We start from the raw sequence: 17,467 nt of genomic DNA on the forward strand, positions 1-17,467 counted from the left end.
AAAATTGATTGGATATGATGATTCTGGAAAGTCTAAAAGTGAAAAAAATTATTTTAAAACTTTTTTCAGGGAAACCATATAATTACTATAAATGTCAAAAAAATCCAGTTTCATATGAGTGGGTTTTCACCATACTCTATGAATTATGCTAATATACTCTAAAAACCGTGTAGTACTGGAATAAAAATGATCTACGATACAGTACTTTCCATGTTGCATTGTTGTTCGTTGACTTTTAAACTCAAGCTGATAACCACGTACCAGCTTTTTTTAATACTACTTGTAATTCACTTCTATCAGATCCGCACCATGGGATCATTTTATCTTTTTAGGCCAGGTACCAGCCAATTTCCCATGGAATTTTGATAATCAAGGGTGATTTTTTTTGAAAATTGGTATGAAAGTTGTATTTATAATCTCCTTCAAAATCTACCCTATGCCGAAGGACGCTTTTGCTCTGGGAGTGGAAGCTGTCCCTGCTTGGTGATAAAAACTTATTTCCTCAAAATAATCTCGTAGATGGATAAATTGACTAATTCTAAGCAACTTTGATAAAGTTGGTAGTTTTAGAGTTATTAACAATTGAAACTGCTAATTTTTCATTGAAAAACCTCATATTTTTTCATCGTTTTTCATGAATAACTTAAAAAGTTTTCATTTTAGTAGCAAAATTATTAAGCTAGAAAATGTAGCTAATACAAAAAAAGCAGAATCGTCTATTATACAAAATATATACAAAATGCTTTTTTGAACAAATCTCTAGCTTCCAAATTGATTTATTGTTGAAAAGCCAACTGCATTTTTTCACATAAATTTCTTAGCAATAAATATTAATTTGGATAATCGTATCCAGGAATAGTCTTAGACTGTTCAATTTTTATTCAATTCATAAGGTGTTTCCAGCTTTTCCGCCTTTTTTTATTAAATGTTAACATCGTTCAATTTGGTTTTGGGTACTCTCCTCTATGTATTGTTTACCTTATATATGTACTATAACTGAAGCCGAATACCATTTCCTGAGGAAGAGTCTCCAGCCGGGGAAATTAATATTATAAGACTTTCTATGTAATTTTTTCTGAATAAATAAAAATTATTGTAATCTATTGAGATTTAATGTAGCTCTCTACAATTTCAATAATACTCAAATTATTAACTTTTCCGAGATAAAACTGCGTGGTCGAACGAATGAAGAAAATTAAATTTTAATTATGAGAAAAAGTAACGGTAGCGGAGAGAATCGTGATTAATAATGAATTCTCCAAAGGAGCTGAATCCGCGTCGTCCTTTTGCTTTAATTTTCTTTTGTTTCTGTTCCGAGGACACCTTTACGACTGTAAAGGGGAGAATAAGATTTAATGATTCATTTCGGTTTTAAACAAAACTGTCAATTTATGTTACTTATAAGTTCTCTTTTTTACAACTTGTTGTGAGCTTAACTCACAATTTATCTAATAGTTTTTTATAATAAACAGCCGTGTAAGTATAACTCAAGTCACTTGATTTATTTCTTATAATAAATATAAAATATTAGTAGCAATGTAAAAAGAACATGAATATTTATAATTTGAAGAAAATGCTGAAAATTATCATCATTTTCTCTTAGACACAAAATGATGTAAATTGAAGTCGACTATGGACAGTAGTTAATGATCGTTTTTCATTAAATTTTATTTGTCTGTGATAATTCTTCTCGGAAATCAACTGAAGAAAAATAAACAGACTCTTTTAATACCCCCAAAGAAAGTAATCATTTTTTGAGGTCCGGTAAGGGATTATTTCCTCGTCTGATCAACTCATTCGCCTATTGGCGGTTTGAAAATCTCTTACATTGACACTAAAATGAGCTGGTGTGTCATCATATATAAACCAATGCTCTAATTAATCTCAATCTTGATAGTAAATCGTCACATTCGAATAACAAGAAACTCACAAAAATATTTGTATTGACACTTTAAATGCGATTAAAAAATGACTCAAACGTGTTAGAAAATGTAATAACGTAATAAGAATCAAATCTGTATTAAAATAAGAAACAAGATTTTAGACTATTGAGGCTGAGAAAGAAGGGTTAGGTTAGGTATACTAGGTAACTAGTTAGGTAACTAAGATATTTTCAAGTTAGCCGATTTCCGGTTCTACCGGTTCTACCGGAAATCGGTCATCTTTTAAAATATTTTAGTTGAAAAAATCGTATCCGAAAACGTAGGAAATTTCATTATTCTACTATAAGTATTTTGCCACATATAGAGGTACTTTTAACTCGTCGTGGGACACCCTGTATATCGAAGGGGACATTGAATAGTTATACAACAATGTCATTATTTTATAATCCCACCTCGTATAGTGTGAAGGATATTGTCCAATTTTCACCACTCTCCTTAGACTCTGGGTAGTGAATCCATGGAGTCGAAATTGCTTGGAATAAGGTAACAAAAACAATTTATCGATGTGCACATGTATATTCCTTGGAATTTCATTCTTGATGTCGATAAATTATTGCTTCTATTTCCAGTCACTGAGTGTACTTTCAATAAACTTGACGCAAACTAAAATTGGTAATATGATCAATACTAATTGAAAATAATTTTCGAGTCCTTATAGATCGACAAACAATTTCAATTACAGCTTTCTGGAAATTGGAAATTTCATGAAAATGTTGCCAGTGTTGTTTCATTCAAGTTAGCAGAGCTTGTTTACGCCACTTAATAATTTGTTTGCTATTATTTTGGGTAAGTGACTAATGAAATTTTCGCTTTTACCCTCAAACGTTCTTAAGGGACTAAGAAATTGCCAAGAAGAATACGAACTATATAAACATATTTTTTTCGACTAATAACTCGAATTCCGGATGAAAGCATTGAACGTTTATTTTATCTTCTTTTGATATATAATTAATTAATTTATATATATATATATATATATATATATATATATATATATGTGCTCCAATCTAATTGATTATTACCACAAGAAACTGATTACTAATTCACCCTGTAGAAATTTTCTTCAAAACCAATATCTACTTTTCCATTCGTCTTTTTCAATGGGAAGTAGGCATAAGAATTTACGATGATTGAGGTTAGGAAAGAAATAAAACTCATTAATGCAGAAATGTTTATTACATCTAAATATGACAATAAACATTTTCTATATACAATAAATTTTGTATAATTAATATTTATTTCATTACAAAAAATCGATAAAGTATCATCATCCACATAAAATTTAGATATTCCATATAATTGACCAATATTACAAATTATGGCTTTTCTTCTTTATCCGTTTCAACCCAGTCAGGTAGAATATCCATATCCCAAACTAAGGGTGCATAGAAGGGGTAAACAATCAGAAGAACTGCAAGAGTTAGGATCAATTGCCCTAATCCCACCTTGGCCATTTCGATTCCTTTTATCCTGGAAGGTCCCGCGATCAGAGCATTCGGTGGAGTAGATACTGGCAGCAGAAAGGAGTAACAGCTAGCAAGGGCGACACTCATACCTAAGTACATAGGATGTAATCCAGCGACTACCGACATGTCCAGCACTACTGGTGTCACGATAGTAACGCAAGCTACGTTACTTGAAAGAAACTGTGTGATTATGACCGCCATTCCGCAACAAACTATCATAACAATTATTTTGTCATTTTCCAGAAAAGATTTCAGAGATTCAGCTATCAGTTTGGTCATTCCGCTCGTTTTAGCACCTTCTGCCATAGCAAAACCTCCTCCAAGGACAAAAAGTAATCCCCAATGCATCTTGCGTTCAATAACTTTCCAGGAAACGATACTTGGTGAATTTGATGTAGGCCTTTTAGCTTCGTCTGAACTTCTAAGGTATATAAAGTCTGGGAAATTGGGCATTAGAATGAATAAAAATAATATAAAGATAGCTACAACAGCATCTCCAACTTTCAGCTCAGTGAACAAATGTGGCCACCCGGGTATGAAACCAGGTCTTCTGAAAAACCATAGAATCACAGCTAAAACGAAGCAAAAAGCAACAACAATTTCCTCAAATCTAATGGGTCCTAATTGATTCAGTTGCGTGGATATTATTTCTTTGGCTGCGGATTCAGAGTCTGCACCCAAATTAATATCTTTAGCTGCTTTCGAATAAGGTCTGAATAATCCCAAATACCAAATTTGTATCCATAATATAGAGAATAAAATGGTTATCAACATTAGAGGAAGGTTAAGCATCATCCATTTAGCAAATTCTACTCCAGGGCTATGTGGAAATCTTGTCTCGTACAGTCCTTTATAAGCTAAATTCGCACCTGATCCAATAATACAACCAGTTCCTCCTATTAGTGAAGCGTAGGCTATTGAAATATAATAACACATCGTTATATTTGATGGTCTTCGGTCTTCCGATAGTTCTGTTGGAGCTGTTGCTGTACCTGCTGGCTTGGGACTGGGAGATGGAAGCTGTTCGTCAATTTCCCACATTGATATCAAACCTTGAAGTTGTAAAGCTTGCAATGTACCTTCTACTACTGGTAACATCAGAGCAGTCGCAGCTGTATTTGCAATCCACATGGAAATGAACATTGTCACTAAACACAATCCGATATGAAGTCTCTTTATACTGCATCCCACTACGTTAATGATATTCAACGCGATTCTCATGTGTAGCTTGGTTTCTTCCATAGCGATGGCAATAACTATACTTCCTATCAACATCATGTTGGTATCATTCATGTAGTTAGCGGCGACTCTATCGGAACTCAAGATCCCCATCAATGGAAACAGCACCATGGGCAATAATGATGTTAGAGGTGGTGGAATACATTCAGTGATCCAATATACACACATAATCAGCACCACATAGATACATCTGAAGGCAGGAGAATTGTTCAACACCAAAATTGGAAGTATCATCAAAGGCCAAATAAATGTTACCAGAGATTTCCAATAAATCTTACAAAACTCAAATAAAAGTAACATCTTGATAAATATTGGCCGAAGTGAACAAAAATAAGGAATATATTATCAAACTTGACAGTTACATTAGTTGTTTATTATCACAAATATTCCTTCTTTTTAGTCTGAATCTTGATAGTATTCAGCCAGCCTAACTGAAAATTTATTAACAAGAAGATAATATAGATATTGGTCCCTTCTGATAATCAAAGAAAGTAGAATAATACTTGTAAAGTTGTAAATGAATGAATGAATTGTAAAAAGAATGATTTTACCTATAAAACTTTTGAGAGAGTGCCGATAATTTCAGCAGTCATTTCATATTCTAACCTAAAAATGGTTTTTTTCATCGACTAATGGCATCATTGAACATTTCGTGAATTCGAAATTGATTTTATCTGTTAAATTTGTAGAGGCGAAATTGTTTAAATAATATATCAATGAAGTTGAGATAGGCCGCCAATATTTTTAGCTATAATGTTATATTCTAACCTAAAAATGTCATCATTTGACAGTTGGTGTATACAATTAAAATGATCAATCAAATTCTTAAGGTGACTTCAAAGCTCTAAAAAAATAACACGGAGTTTTAACGAATCATCGAATCGAATAGATTGTTATGTACAACTATTTCCATTGAAATAGTAATTTTATGGTATTGTAAGCATTTTTGAATGGAATTTAACGTATTAAAATTTATTTTAAATGTGATCTTACTAGATTATGGTTTGATCTACGTAGCAACAGTTTCACAAAGCGTTTTGACAACTTTACCGAAAATAAAGCTTGTTTATTAAGATTTTTTCTATAATAAAACGAGCCCACGGATCTATTAACAAAGAAGGTCCGCGAAAATCCAAGATTCAAGTGTATTACTGGTGTTCTTTTTCCAAAGACGCCGAGACATGGTTGCAAATTTGTCACGCAAGAACAAATGTAACCGATGAAAACGTCAGCGTTGCTAAAAATCTTATTTTGGGAGACCGACGCAGTACTGTAGGCGATATGGATGGAGAACTGGGTATCAGTGTAAAGAGGAATTGAGCAAATAATTCCTGAACGGCTCGGTTACAGCAAAATTTCAGCCAGTTTGGTACCAGGACTGCTCAATTTTGAGCTGAAGCTCACACGCTGAGAAGTTTGCACGCGTCTCCTGTAGAATAAAAATTTAGTGCACACCACAGACGAGATTTTGGTACACCATTATATTCCGGAGAGTAAGCACGCGTCTATGGAGTAAAGAAGGTGTTGTGAACCGTGTTTTGAGACTTTAAAGGAGTACTTTCAGTTGATTTTCTCACTAAAAAACTAACTGTAAGCACGATAAAAACTGTCTACATATCAAAACGACGCTTTTTCCCAATCCTAGTGCGATATTGCTGTAAAACCACACCAGACCGCATACAACTGGTCTTACGATAGTAACGTTGAATAAATTGGGCTGGGAAATGGGAAATGCTTCATTGGAAAAGACACTTGGCGAACTACGATTCGAAAGCAAAGCGGGGATACAATGCGCGAATAGCTACGTTACAAGCCAAGGAATTTTGATGGAAAAGGCATCGGGAAGCTTCCGGAAAGGTGGTAAAAGTATAGAAAAAGTGTAAAATTTTCAGCTTAATAATGAAGAAAAGTACGTGATATAATATTTCAATTTTCTATGCATATAGTTAATTTAGCGATATTATTGATGATAAATGAGACTGTACTGAAATATTTTGATCCACACGTTTTTCTCAATGTTTTAAAAATATTATTCCAATTAGAAAAAAGCATTACTCACGTCCACATGTAGTCCTGGTAAAGGAAATACCCTGGTTGGTGGTTCTTCTTTTGGTACGTATCTATAAAACTCTCCATTGTTTCTATACCACTTCACTGAATAAAGTGGAGAGCCTTCCAAGTCGTATTCACAACCAAGAGTTACTGAATGACCCACTCGTACAGCACGGGGAACGTTCAGCCGCATCCCTTTTAAGCTATTGCTACTGTGTATCCCTGAAAAAAATGGGGAAATAAGATGAATAATTTCCATATATAAGAATAAAAAAGAGTTAGTGACAGTATATGGATCAATACCAAAATCATTTCAATCAATTTCTTTATAATTCCCCCATCTGTTTTGTTAGTTTAAAAAAGAGAAATACCACCCATATTGTTAATTTTCTACTTTGTAGAAACACATATTTTCCACTTCAACTGCCGCACCAAATTCTGAATAATGTTCAAAAATTGCGAGCTAGGAAGCTAACTCATATGACCAGGATGAATACTCTTCGTTTCTATGTACCATTTCCGTTTCGGAGGTACGTGGTTCACTTGAATTATAGCTACTTTGACTCTATAAGCTACGGTCAGGTCAGATAACGTGACGTTGAACTATTTTTCTCCTTTTATTTTGTCGAAGCTGATACACCGTATAAAAGGACTGGGAATACAAAGCACTCGAGCATCTGCGATTTGAGCTCCAGGTCACAGGTCCAAAGAAGCTTCTTGCTTCTTATAAACAATGCGATTCTAGCTCTTAGTTCCACAGTATTAGTGGAGCAGTTAACACTTGTATCAGGTAGTCATACCTCTAACACCTTCCAGTCTTTTGCCTTCTACATACGTACAGACTGATGGTAAAGTCTCTGAAGACGATAACTTTGTTATCGATATGAGCGTCAGACAGTGAGTGTGGGTGAGGTGGTAGTGTAAAAAGTGTGTTAGTATGCTTAACATATACAAATCATATCTGTTCACGCCAGAATTAATTCAAAACTCATGAAAACTGGCAACGCTGTCCGACCAACCGACTACTGAGCGAATGGAAGAAAAGAGATATATAATAAGTTCTGTTGTTAAAGCTATGTAAAAAATTTTCTTACAAATAAATGTTAATGTGAACGTGTTAATAATAACTATAATACAAAACATGGTCCTTACGAGCGGATTATAAACAAAACCAGTGAAAATTCGCAATAAACAATATATTATTAACAACTATAACCCAAAAACAATTTACCACGTGCTGCAAGCAACTATCAACGAGTGATCGACCAAACAAGTAGTCGATACAATATCACGGCGACCAGACATCAACTCAACTGGCCGACTAGTTCAATTGCAAGAATCAGGCAGTTCGACCGAAATCAGAGTGAGTTTGTTCCAAATTATTTATTTCCGAATTTTTCTTTCCATTTGCGATTTCAAAGCTTCTCTGTTTGTGCTTGAACAATTTGACAATATAAAATGGCAGAACTTGGCAAACTAATAAAGAAAAGAGGTGTAATTAAAGCTCAGTTAACTATTTTCACAAAAGCGGTAAATGAATTTGCAACTATATCTAATTTAAGCCAAACAGAAGTTACAAAATTAAAAGATAGGTTACGTGATGCCGAAAATTATCTTGACGAATTCAAATCATATCAATTAGAAATAGAGTTACAGGATGATATAAATTTAGATGAGCAATTAATCGAACGAGAGAGATTTGAAAATTCATATTATGATGCAATCGCTGTTGCTAAAAACATTTTACAAAGCTACAATAATCACGATAATGATACAAATCTTAGCGTGATTTCAGACAAAGCTTGTTGTAAAAACGAGGGTATAAAGCTTCCGGATATATCACTTCCTAAATTCAGTGGAAACTTTGAAGATTGGTTAGAATTCAGGGACACATATAAATGCCTTATTCATGATAGTAAAAAATTAGATAATATTCAAAAATTTTATTACTTGCGAAGTGCACTAGGAGGAACAGCAGCGGCGTCCATTTCCAAAATCAAATATACGGCCGACAATTATGAAGTGGCATGGGCCACAATTTCAAAAAGATTTGACAATACTAAAAAATTAATATATGAACATATTAGAGCTATTTTTTCATTAGAAAATATACAAAAACCGACAGCTGAAAAACTACAAAATTTAGCTGACGATATTCACAAACATTTGGGATCTATTGAACAATTGGGGCAAAATATAACTAATTGGGATCCTCTACTAATTTTTTGGATTACTAATAAATTAGATACTAGCTCAAACCTTGAATGGGAAAGGGAAAATAGAGATCAGGAAGAATTGCCAAAGTTAGATAAATTCCTACAATTTTTACAAAAACGTTCCAATTTTCTTAATATGTTAGAATCAAAGAACAGTCTCAGTTTAAATAAATCAGATTCAAAATTTAGTAATGAGGAAAATAAATTCAATAAACAAAGTAGAGTAAGGTCATTGACCTCAAGTACATATACATGCTCCTATTGCAAGAAAGAGCATTCAATATATCGTTGTGCAGAGTTTCTCGGATTAACAATAACACAAAAAAAAGATTTTGTCAAAAAATCAAATCTTTGCCATAACTGTTTGCGTTCGGGTCACTCTGTCAAACAGTGTAAATTAGGGCCTTGCAAAGTGTGTAAAGCTTGGCACAATACAATTTTGCATGAAAAACTCGAGATAGCGGACAACGCGAGCTCAAGTTCCGCAGCACTAAGCAGTGGCGTAGTGGTACCAGCGGCGGGGCAGGTGCTATTATCTACCGCCTGTTTACTCATTTCAGACAATTTCAATAATTTTCACAAAGCAAGAGCGTTATTAGATTGTGGTTCTCAAACTTCCTTCATAACGGAGGATTTGCAAAAGCGTTTGAATATTGCGACACATAAAACAGATCTTTCAATTTTCGGAATTTCAAACAATATTTCAAAGGTCAGTAAAAGGTGTAAGGTTTCATTTAAATCTATACATACCAATTTTAAAGCGCATGGCAATTGTTATATTCTAAAAGAGATTACAAGTGTGATGCCGTGTTGTCGAATCAACACGCAATCTTGGGCGATTCCAGGTGATCTAAAGCTAGCTGATCCACAATTCAATATTCCCGGACCAGTAGACATGCTCATTGGCGCGGACCTATTTTGGACAATCTTAAGCAATAACAAAATTTCGTTAGGAAAAAATATGCCGCTATTAATTGATACAGTGCTAGGTTGGGTTGTATCTGGGCAAATAAGTACTAACAACGTTGAAAAGGCTTCTTGTAATTTAAGTATAAACCAGGAATTATTAAATTCAATAGCCAAATTTTGGGAAATCGAGGAAATATCTAGCACGCGACAACTTTCTCCAGATGAACAATTTTGCGAGGACAATTTCATCAAAACTACTACCAGAGACGCGAACGGACGTTTTACAGTCACTATACCTTTGAAGCAACAACCTTCTAGTTTAGGTGAGTCGAAAGCTCAAGCCGAAAAACGTTTCTATGCATTAGAACGAAAATTCAGGAGAGATCCAATGCTGCACAGCAGATATATACAATTTATGAACGAGTATAAAGAGCTAGGCCATATGACAATTTGTAACGGCAATGATTCAAGCTTCGAATATTTCATGCCGCATCACGGAGTTTTGAGAGAAGAGAGTTTGACCACAAAACTACGGGTAGTTTTCGATGCATCAGCGCCCTCTAGCAACGGTCTATCCTTCAACAATATTCAAGTCATTGGACCCGTTTTACAAGACGATTTACTATCAATAGTCTTAAGGTTTAGGAAATATAACTATGTAGTTTCGGCAGACATAGTTAAAATGTACCGGCAAATTTCAATAACGCCCGAGCAAAGGCATTTGCAAAAAATTGTATGGCGCGAAAATCCGAGTGATAACCTGGAAGTCTACCAGCTAAATACCGTTACATACGGGCAAGCCTCTGCCAGTTATCTTGCAATACGCTGTTTAGCTAAACTCGCTGAGGATATTCAAGAAATGAACCCGGAAATAGCCGAAATCATTAAGCACGACTTTTATGTAGATGACCTGTTAACAGGTGCACCTACACTTGAGCATGCGCAATACATATGTAAAGCGATAAGTGACACTCTTAAATCGGGATGTTTCGCACTCCGAAAATGGTGCTCTAACGACACCAACGCGCTCAAAAATATAAGTTCAAATGATTTAAAATCCGATATACTAGAATTTGCGCATGATGGCAAAACAAAAACATTAGGCTTGATATGGGTTTGCAATAACGATAAGCTTCAATATAAAATTCATACCAATCCTATAGGTACAAAGGTCACAAAACGCACAATTTTATCTACTATATCAAAAATATTCGACATCCTTGGTTTACTAAGCCCATGTACTATTATCGCAAAAATGATAATGCAAAAATTATGGGAAAATAAATTAGCTTGGGATGACGCTATTCCAAAAGCTATATCTGAAAATTGGGTAAGGTTGGAGAAGGAGCTTCTTATTTTGAACGATCTTGAGTTAAACAGACAAGCTATTTGCAAGAATGCTGTTGAATTACAACTGCATGGTTTCGCTGACGCTTCGGAAAAGGCTTACGGAGCCTGTGTTTATTTGAGAAGTATTGATTCCGATCAAAAGGTTCATGTATCCCTGTTATGCGCCAAGGCAAAGGTGGCACCTATAAAAACAATACCAATCCCGCGGTTGGAATTATGCGCAGCATTGCTTCTAGCCCGCCTAACAGATAAAGCTAAAACTGCTTTGAAAATTCAATTCAAATCTTTCACACTTTGGTCGGACTCAACTATAACTCTAGCTTGGGTACGCACAAGCCCGAATCTGCTAAAAACATTCACGGCCCATAGAGTGGCAGAAATTCAGTCTCTCACTAAACACGCCGATTGGAGGCACATCCCCACCCACGATAATCCAGCAGATATTGCTTCAAGGGGAATATATCCTAGTCAAATTTTAAACTCTGATTTGTGGTGGCGCGGCCCTACTTGGCTAGCTAAGGACCCAAGTTTTTGGCCCAATGACAAGCTGGAGGTGGTTCATGATTTACCTGAACTTAAATCCAGTCTTCTGACCAATGTTGCGCCCCCTACTCTGAGTTTTCCCTTTGAACGTTTCTCAAATTTCTCAAGAATGCAACGAACAATGGCATACATTTTACGATTTAAGGATAATTGTCTTCAGAGAAATCGCAGAAGAGGCGGTTCTCTTACAGTACAGGAGTTAAGTGATTCTCTAAAATGTCTCATTCGAATTTGTCAATCTCAATCGTATTCTACCGAAATTGAAACATTGAAAAATAACAAGCCTTTGAGCTCCCATAGTAATCTATTAAGTCTTAGTCCCTTTCTAGAACCCGATGGTTTGCTACGCGTAGGAGGGCGACTAAAACATTCAAATTACTCCTTTGACAAAAGGCATCCAATTTTGATCAATTCAAAGCATCATTTTTCAAAGCTACTATTTTTACAAGAACATGAACGCCTATTGCATGGCGGCCCTCAGCTGCTCTTAAGCACTATAAGAGAAAATTACTGGGTTATATCCGGTAGAAATCTTGCACGAAAGACTGTTAAGAATTGTGTGAAATGCTTCAAATTCAATGCTAAAACCATACAGCCAATTATGGCCAACTTACCGCGCGATAGAACTAATCCTTCTAGTGCATTTTCAATAGTGGGAGTTGATTACGCGGGGCCATTTATGATTAACGATAAGAAAGGTAGAGGTTGTCGTTTAAGTAAATGTTATATTGGCGTATTTATTTGTTTATCAACTAAAGCAGTCCATTTGGAATTGATTTCTAGCCTTTCTTCAGAATCATTTATTCAAGCGCTATATCGTTTTGTCTCTAGACGAGGCAAACCATCAAAAATATTGTCCGACAATGGAACAAGCTTCGTCGGGGCACAGCGAGAGCTAAAGGATTTTCTAAAACATGGCAGCAACACTATAATCGAGAAATGTAGCTCTCAGAATATAGAGTGGAGGTTTATACCACCCTACTCTCCTCATTTCGGAGGTTTGTGGGAAGCAGCTGTCAAAAGCGTAAAGCACCATTTAAGGCGCGTTTTGACCCAAGTTCATTTATCATTTGAAGAATTTGCCACAGTTCTCGCACAAATCGAGGCGATTTTGAATTCGCGTCCTTTATGCCCACTGAGCTCTGATCCCAACGATTTTGGACCTCTTACCCCAGCTCACTTCTTGATTGGAAGACCAATAATTGCAGCACCTGATCAAGATGTCACCGACATAAAAATGAATCGACTTTCCAGATTTCAGCTCGTACAACAATTAGCACAGCACTTCTGGAACAGATGGAAATCTGAGTACATTGCGGAGCTCCAAAGACGCACCAAATGGAAGTCCAACCAAGGCCATCTAGTAGAAGATTCTCTCGTTTTAGTGAAAGGCGAGAACACTATGCCCACTCAGTGGTTATTAGGTAGAATCAGCAAGCTCCATAGAGGCCCTGACGGTATCGCGAGGGTCGCTTCTATAAGAACTCCCTCTGGAGAAATCATCAAAAGAAGCTTTCAAAAAATCTGCCCCCTTCCAGTTGACCTTTGAAAGCCATCCTTATGCTTTCAACGCGGGGAGTATGTTCACGCCAGAATTAATTCAAAACTCATGAAAACTGGCAACGCTGTCCGACCAACCGACTACTGAGCGAATGGAAGAAAAGAGATATATAATAAGTTCTGTTGTTAAAGCTATGTAAAAAATTTTCTTACAAATAAATGTTAATGTGAACGTGTTAATAATAACTATAATACAAAACAATATCCAATGATTTTCAAAATATTCATACCTATTGGTCAAAACAACACAGTACAAGTTTTTGTGTTTTTGCTATTTCTGTAACAATATTGTGAGCTTTTAGTATAGTTTTCACTTTTTCTTATGATGTACAGAGACTTTGTAATCGACGGTTATTCAAATCGGTTCTTAGTTGTGAATTATTTGTGGAAAAATGGGGATTTCTCAATTTTTTCAATCATTTAAATGTGGTATCTCATCTTTTTGTGTCTAGTATTAAAATAAGCTTCTTGTAAACAATTGGTCATTTATCCTTGCCGCATGATCCTGACTACTACTACATAGGAGGATGGTCGCAGAGGTGCCTGGCTCAATAAAGAAAACACAATAATTTGGGCTCCATATACTTTTCCCAGAGATGTTTAGTTCGTGACTCTTTTTATAATAAGAATCTTTAAGCTCCTCAAAATAGCCATTACCTCTTCATTGTTGGAAAACCTTTGACCACCGAGCCATTTTTCCAGAAAATAATCCTAGGGGGCTAAATCTGGCGAATAGGTTGCATAGGATAGCAATTCAAACTCTAATTCATTAATATTGGCCATTGCAATCGATGTGCATTGTCTTGATGATACATCATTCACTTCTTAGATAAGTGCGGCCGTTTTTGCTTGATTTCTTCGCTTAAAAAGTTGTAATAAGCTCGCATATACTCTACTCATAGTTTTTCCTTTCACAAGAGAGTCAATGACAATTATTTCACGCGCATCCTAAAAAACCGATGCCATGACCTTGTCTGTAGATGGTATGGTTTTTACGCCACACCCATCTTGCGCACAACTCACTCATGTCCAATTTTCCAGTTAATATTTGATATACGGCTCTTTTTGAAATGCCTACTACATCTGCTAGCTCACGCACTTTTAGTCGACAATCATCCAGCTTCGCATTCTGGATTTTCTTCTACATTTCTGGTGTCGTCACCTCAATTGGTCGACCACTGCGATTCTGGTCTTCGCAGGTCGTGTGGCCTTATTCAAACTCTGCTATCCAATATTTTACTGTTGATAACGAAGAAGTCATCTCACCCAGAGTAGAATCTAGTTTAGCTTTTATATTGGTAGGGCTAATGCCTTTCAAATAAAGGTATTGTATCACATAACGATGTTGACAAATTTACTTAAAACGTTCACTATTGATGGCTGCCAAACAAATACTAAACAACGTGGCGTCTTTAAACTCGAAAGATATGCTGTATAGATTGGGGCACCTTTCAAGCAACTACCGTCATCTCTAGGTCATGCCAGGTACTTCTGGAACCATCCAATTATAGTCACTCGCCAAGGGAGTCATGTTGATTCATCTATTATATAATATCAGTTTACTGCAGCCATTTAGTTTTTTTTCTTTTTCTTTACAAAACTGTCTATTTTTCACTCTTTTCTCTACTTCTGTTGTATTCATGATTATTATATCCTAGATCCGCATTTACCCATTGATCCGTCAACAAACCTTTAGATTTTACATGAATGTCTTCTTCATTATTTTTTCTTACAATTTTTTATAATTCGACAAGTTTCTCATTTCACCTCTCCTGCTCCTACTAGTTTGTAAGTTTTCTATTCCAAAAGTTATCGTATCATCGTAGGTCACTGCTAGTCGTAGCGCTACCTCAAATTTATACATTTTTTGTCAGTATTATTTTTTTATTTTGTAGGTTTTATTTCTATCTGACAGCTCTATCTTCATAAGAAATTCGTACGTTGCTCTGGACCAATTCCAATAATTCTTAGAGAAATCTATTTCTCAGTGTATATTTTATGTGAATAACTTATGATTTATTGTCTATGGTCTGGTAAAATATCATTCTATCAATAAATAATGCGTTAAATTGTGATATTACAACTATATTCAATATATTTGACTCGAATAAACTATTTCTATTATTTATACATAACATTAGTGGTTTTTCTATTATTTTAAATTGATTTATTGCTTTTAAAATCTATTCAATGTATCGATAGCTATTATAAAAACAATAATCAGTTGAAATTGGTGTTAAATATTAAATTTTATTAATTATAAACATTCAGAAGCTGAGTATATTGATTAAATTCGAGAACAAAAATATTTGAAGGTATATCTTGGAAGGAAATATAGTCTAAACAGTTGAATGGCGAAAACGAATCGTAAATTATTTTTTCTACTACAGTACGTAAAGTACGTACTTTAGACACACATTCTAGTGCGCAGAACTTTATTTTACGCACTAGTGCGTGAAAGAAATTAATTTTAAGGTCGTAGCGCAGTGGTTAGAGTACGAGGTTCTCATGCGGGAGGTCCCAGGTTCAAGTCAGTTCGTTTCATTCTTCATTTTTCTACTTATGAGTAATAATAATTTTTAGGTGGCATTTATTCATGCACAAAGTGCACCTTTGATATTAGTATTGTTAATACCTGAAAAAAAACTGAACTCACTTCACGCACTACTGGTCTTTTTTTCGACGCATGTGATTGTCACAAAAGGTTACCTCACACTTGTTACATAAATAACTATTTTCTACTACCGTGCGTGAATTACGTCCTTTAGACACACTTTTGAGTGCGTAAAACTTTACTTTACGCACTAAAACGTATTATTAAGGTCTCCGTATTGTAGTGGCTAGGATACGAGACTCACATGCAGGAGGTCCCAGGATCAATTCACCTTGATGCTATTTTTTATTTTAGTAGTAATAAATATTTTTGGGTGGAATTTATACATGCCCAAGAGAAGAGACAAATTCAATATCACAAATTCGTCTGTTGTTCTGTTAATTTGTTCTAATTCAATAGAATACCTAACAAATTGTATGACCCCCTTTTGTACCACATCTTCTTGGCATGATGTCAACCAAATTGCGTTTTGTGCAATTTCTGTCTCAAGTTGTAGAAGGAGATTTCTAATTTATTTATAGTCGTTAATACTTTTTGTAATTGATCTCAAGCATGCCAGATCAGGAGATCTGGGTGGAAGCAATAGATGAAGAGAACCCTGATTTTATATTTCTAGATCTCGCATTATCGTCGATAAAAATCAACTTTAGACTTATAGCAGCATGAAATCGCGGAAGTATGTTGACCGTCACTTGGTCCCTACATATTTGCCCTGCCATGTTTTTATTCAATACAATTAACTCATTACGATCATTAGAACAAATTACTAACTAGACCATAATTGTACCTCCTTGAAAGGCAGTTAATGTAAGGGTGTCAGTGGATTCTCGTTCTTGTCTACTGTCATAAAACAGTCCATAATGAGACTCATCTGTGAAAATCTCGTTTCTCCATCCATTACGCCAGTATTGGTGCCCAATTGTCAATGATACTCTCCGTTAAACTCATCTGGATCCTAATGGACATTAATATCACAGATACTTCTCCTTGTTGTTTCAATACAGAAACATCTGTAACATTCAAAAGTCTTATTTCCACAATTCTTCAGGTGTTACAGAATGACAGTTTCTTGGGACCGATTTAGTCTATTTGGAGTCTATTTGGAGCCATCTGTGTTGAGCTCTCTTCAATCCAAATAGACTCTTTGATAGTTAGTTTACTTCTTATTACTATTAAAATTAACCAAACTTTTCTGAAATTACATACAACTTCTAAATATTCTTTGACTGCTTTTAACAGATCCAAAAAAATCAAATAAATGGTGAAAAAAGCAATACAAAAAGAATTTCGTCTCTTTTGAAAAATTCCAAATAGTACAAAATACAAACTCATTTGGAATTATCAATAACTTCTGAATAAATTTACAATGATTCCGTAGAATTCTCAATTAATTCATTTTGTCTTATGGTATCTCCAAATTGAGTACAAAATTATATCAAAACTCTTATAACGAACAACTCATTACAACTAACTGTATCTCATTATCATAAATTGAATATAGTAACTCAAATGACTTACTAATACAACCCTAATAAAATCAATGGGTTCTTTTGCAAACAACCCAGAGGCAAATTT

General features: G+C 35.0%; 2 protein-coding genes across 2 annotated transcripts in view; both read right to left on the bottom strand.

Annotated features, from left to right (window-relative positions):
• The window catches only part of LOC130896746 (uncharacterized), a 469,987-nt gene that overhangs the window by 92,740 nt on the left and 359,780 nt on the right, over positions 1 to 17,467 (bottom strand). The window contains exon 2 of the mRNA XM_057805043.1: positions 6,708 to 6,922. Within this exon, the coding sequence (XP_057661026.1) occupies positions 6,708 to 6,922 (215 nt within the window). The remainder of the gene's footprint in view (positions 1 to 6,707; positions 6,923 to 17,467) is intronic.
• Positions 3,114 to 4,982, bottom strand: LOC130896683 (protein I'm not dead yet-like). The gene has a single exon (XM_057804943.1). The coding sequence runs from the start codon at positions 4,946 to 4,948 to the stop codon at positions 3,260 to 3,262; it is 1,689 nt and encodes a 562-aa protein (XP_057660926.1). The 5' UTR covers positions 4,949 to 4,982; the 3' UTR covers positions 3,114 to 3,259.

The sequence above is a fragment of the Diorhabda carinulata genome, chromosome 1, assembly GCF_026250575.1.
Source record: "Diorhabda carinulata isolate Delta chromosome 1, icDioCari1.1, whole genome shotgun sequence".
In the NCBI taxonomy this organism is placed as follows: Eukaryota; Metazoa; Arthropoda; class Insecta; order Coleoptera; family Chrysomelidae; genus Diorhabda; species Diorhabda carinulata.

Coding starts and splice junctions, on each gene's coding strand:
- LOC130896683 (XM_057804943.1), bottom strand. CDS start 4,948: ATGTTACTTTTATTTGAGTTTTGTAAGATTTATTGGAAATCTCTGGTA.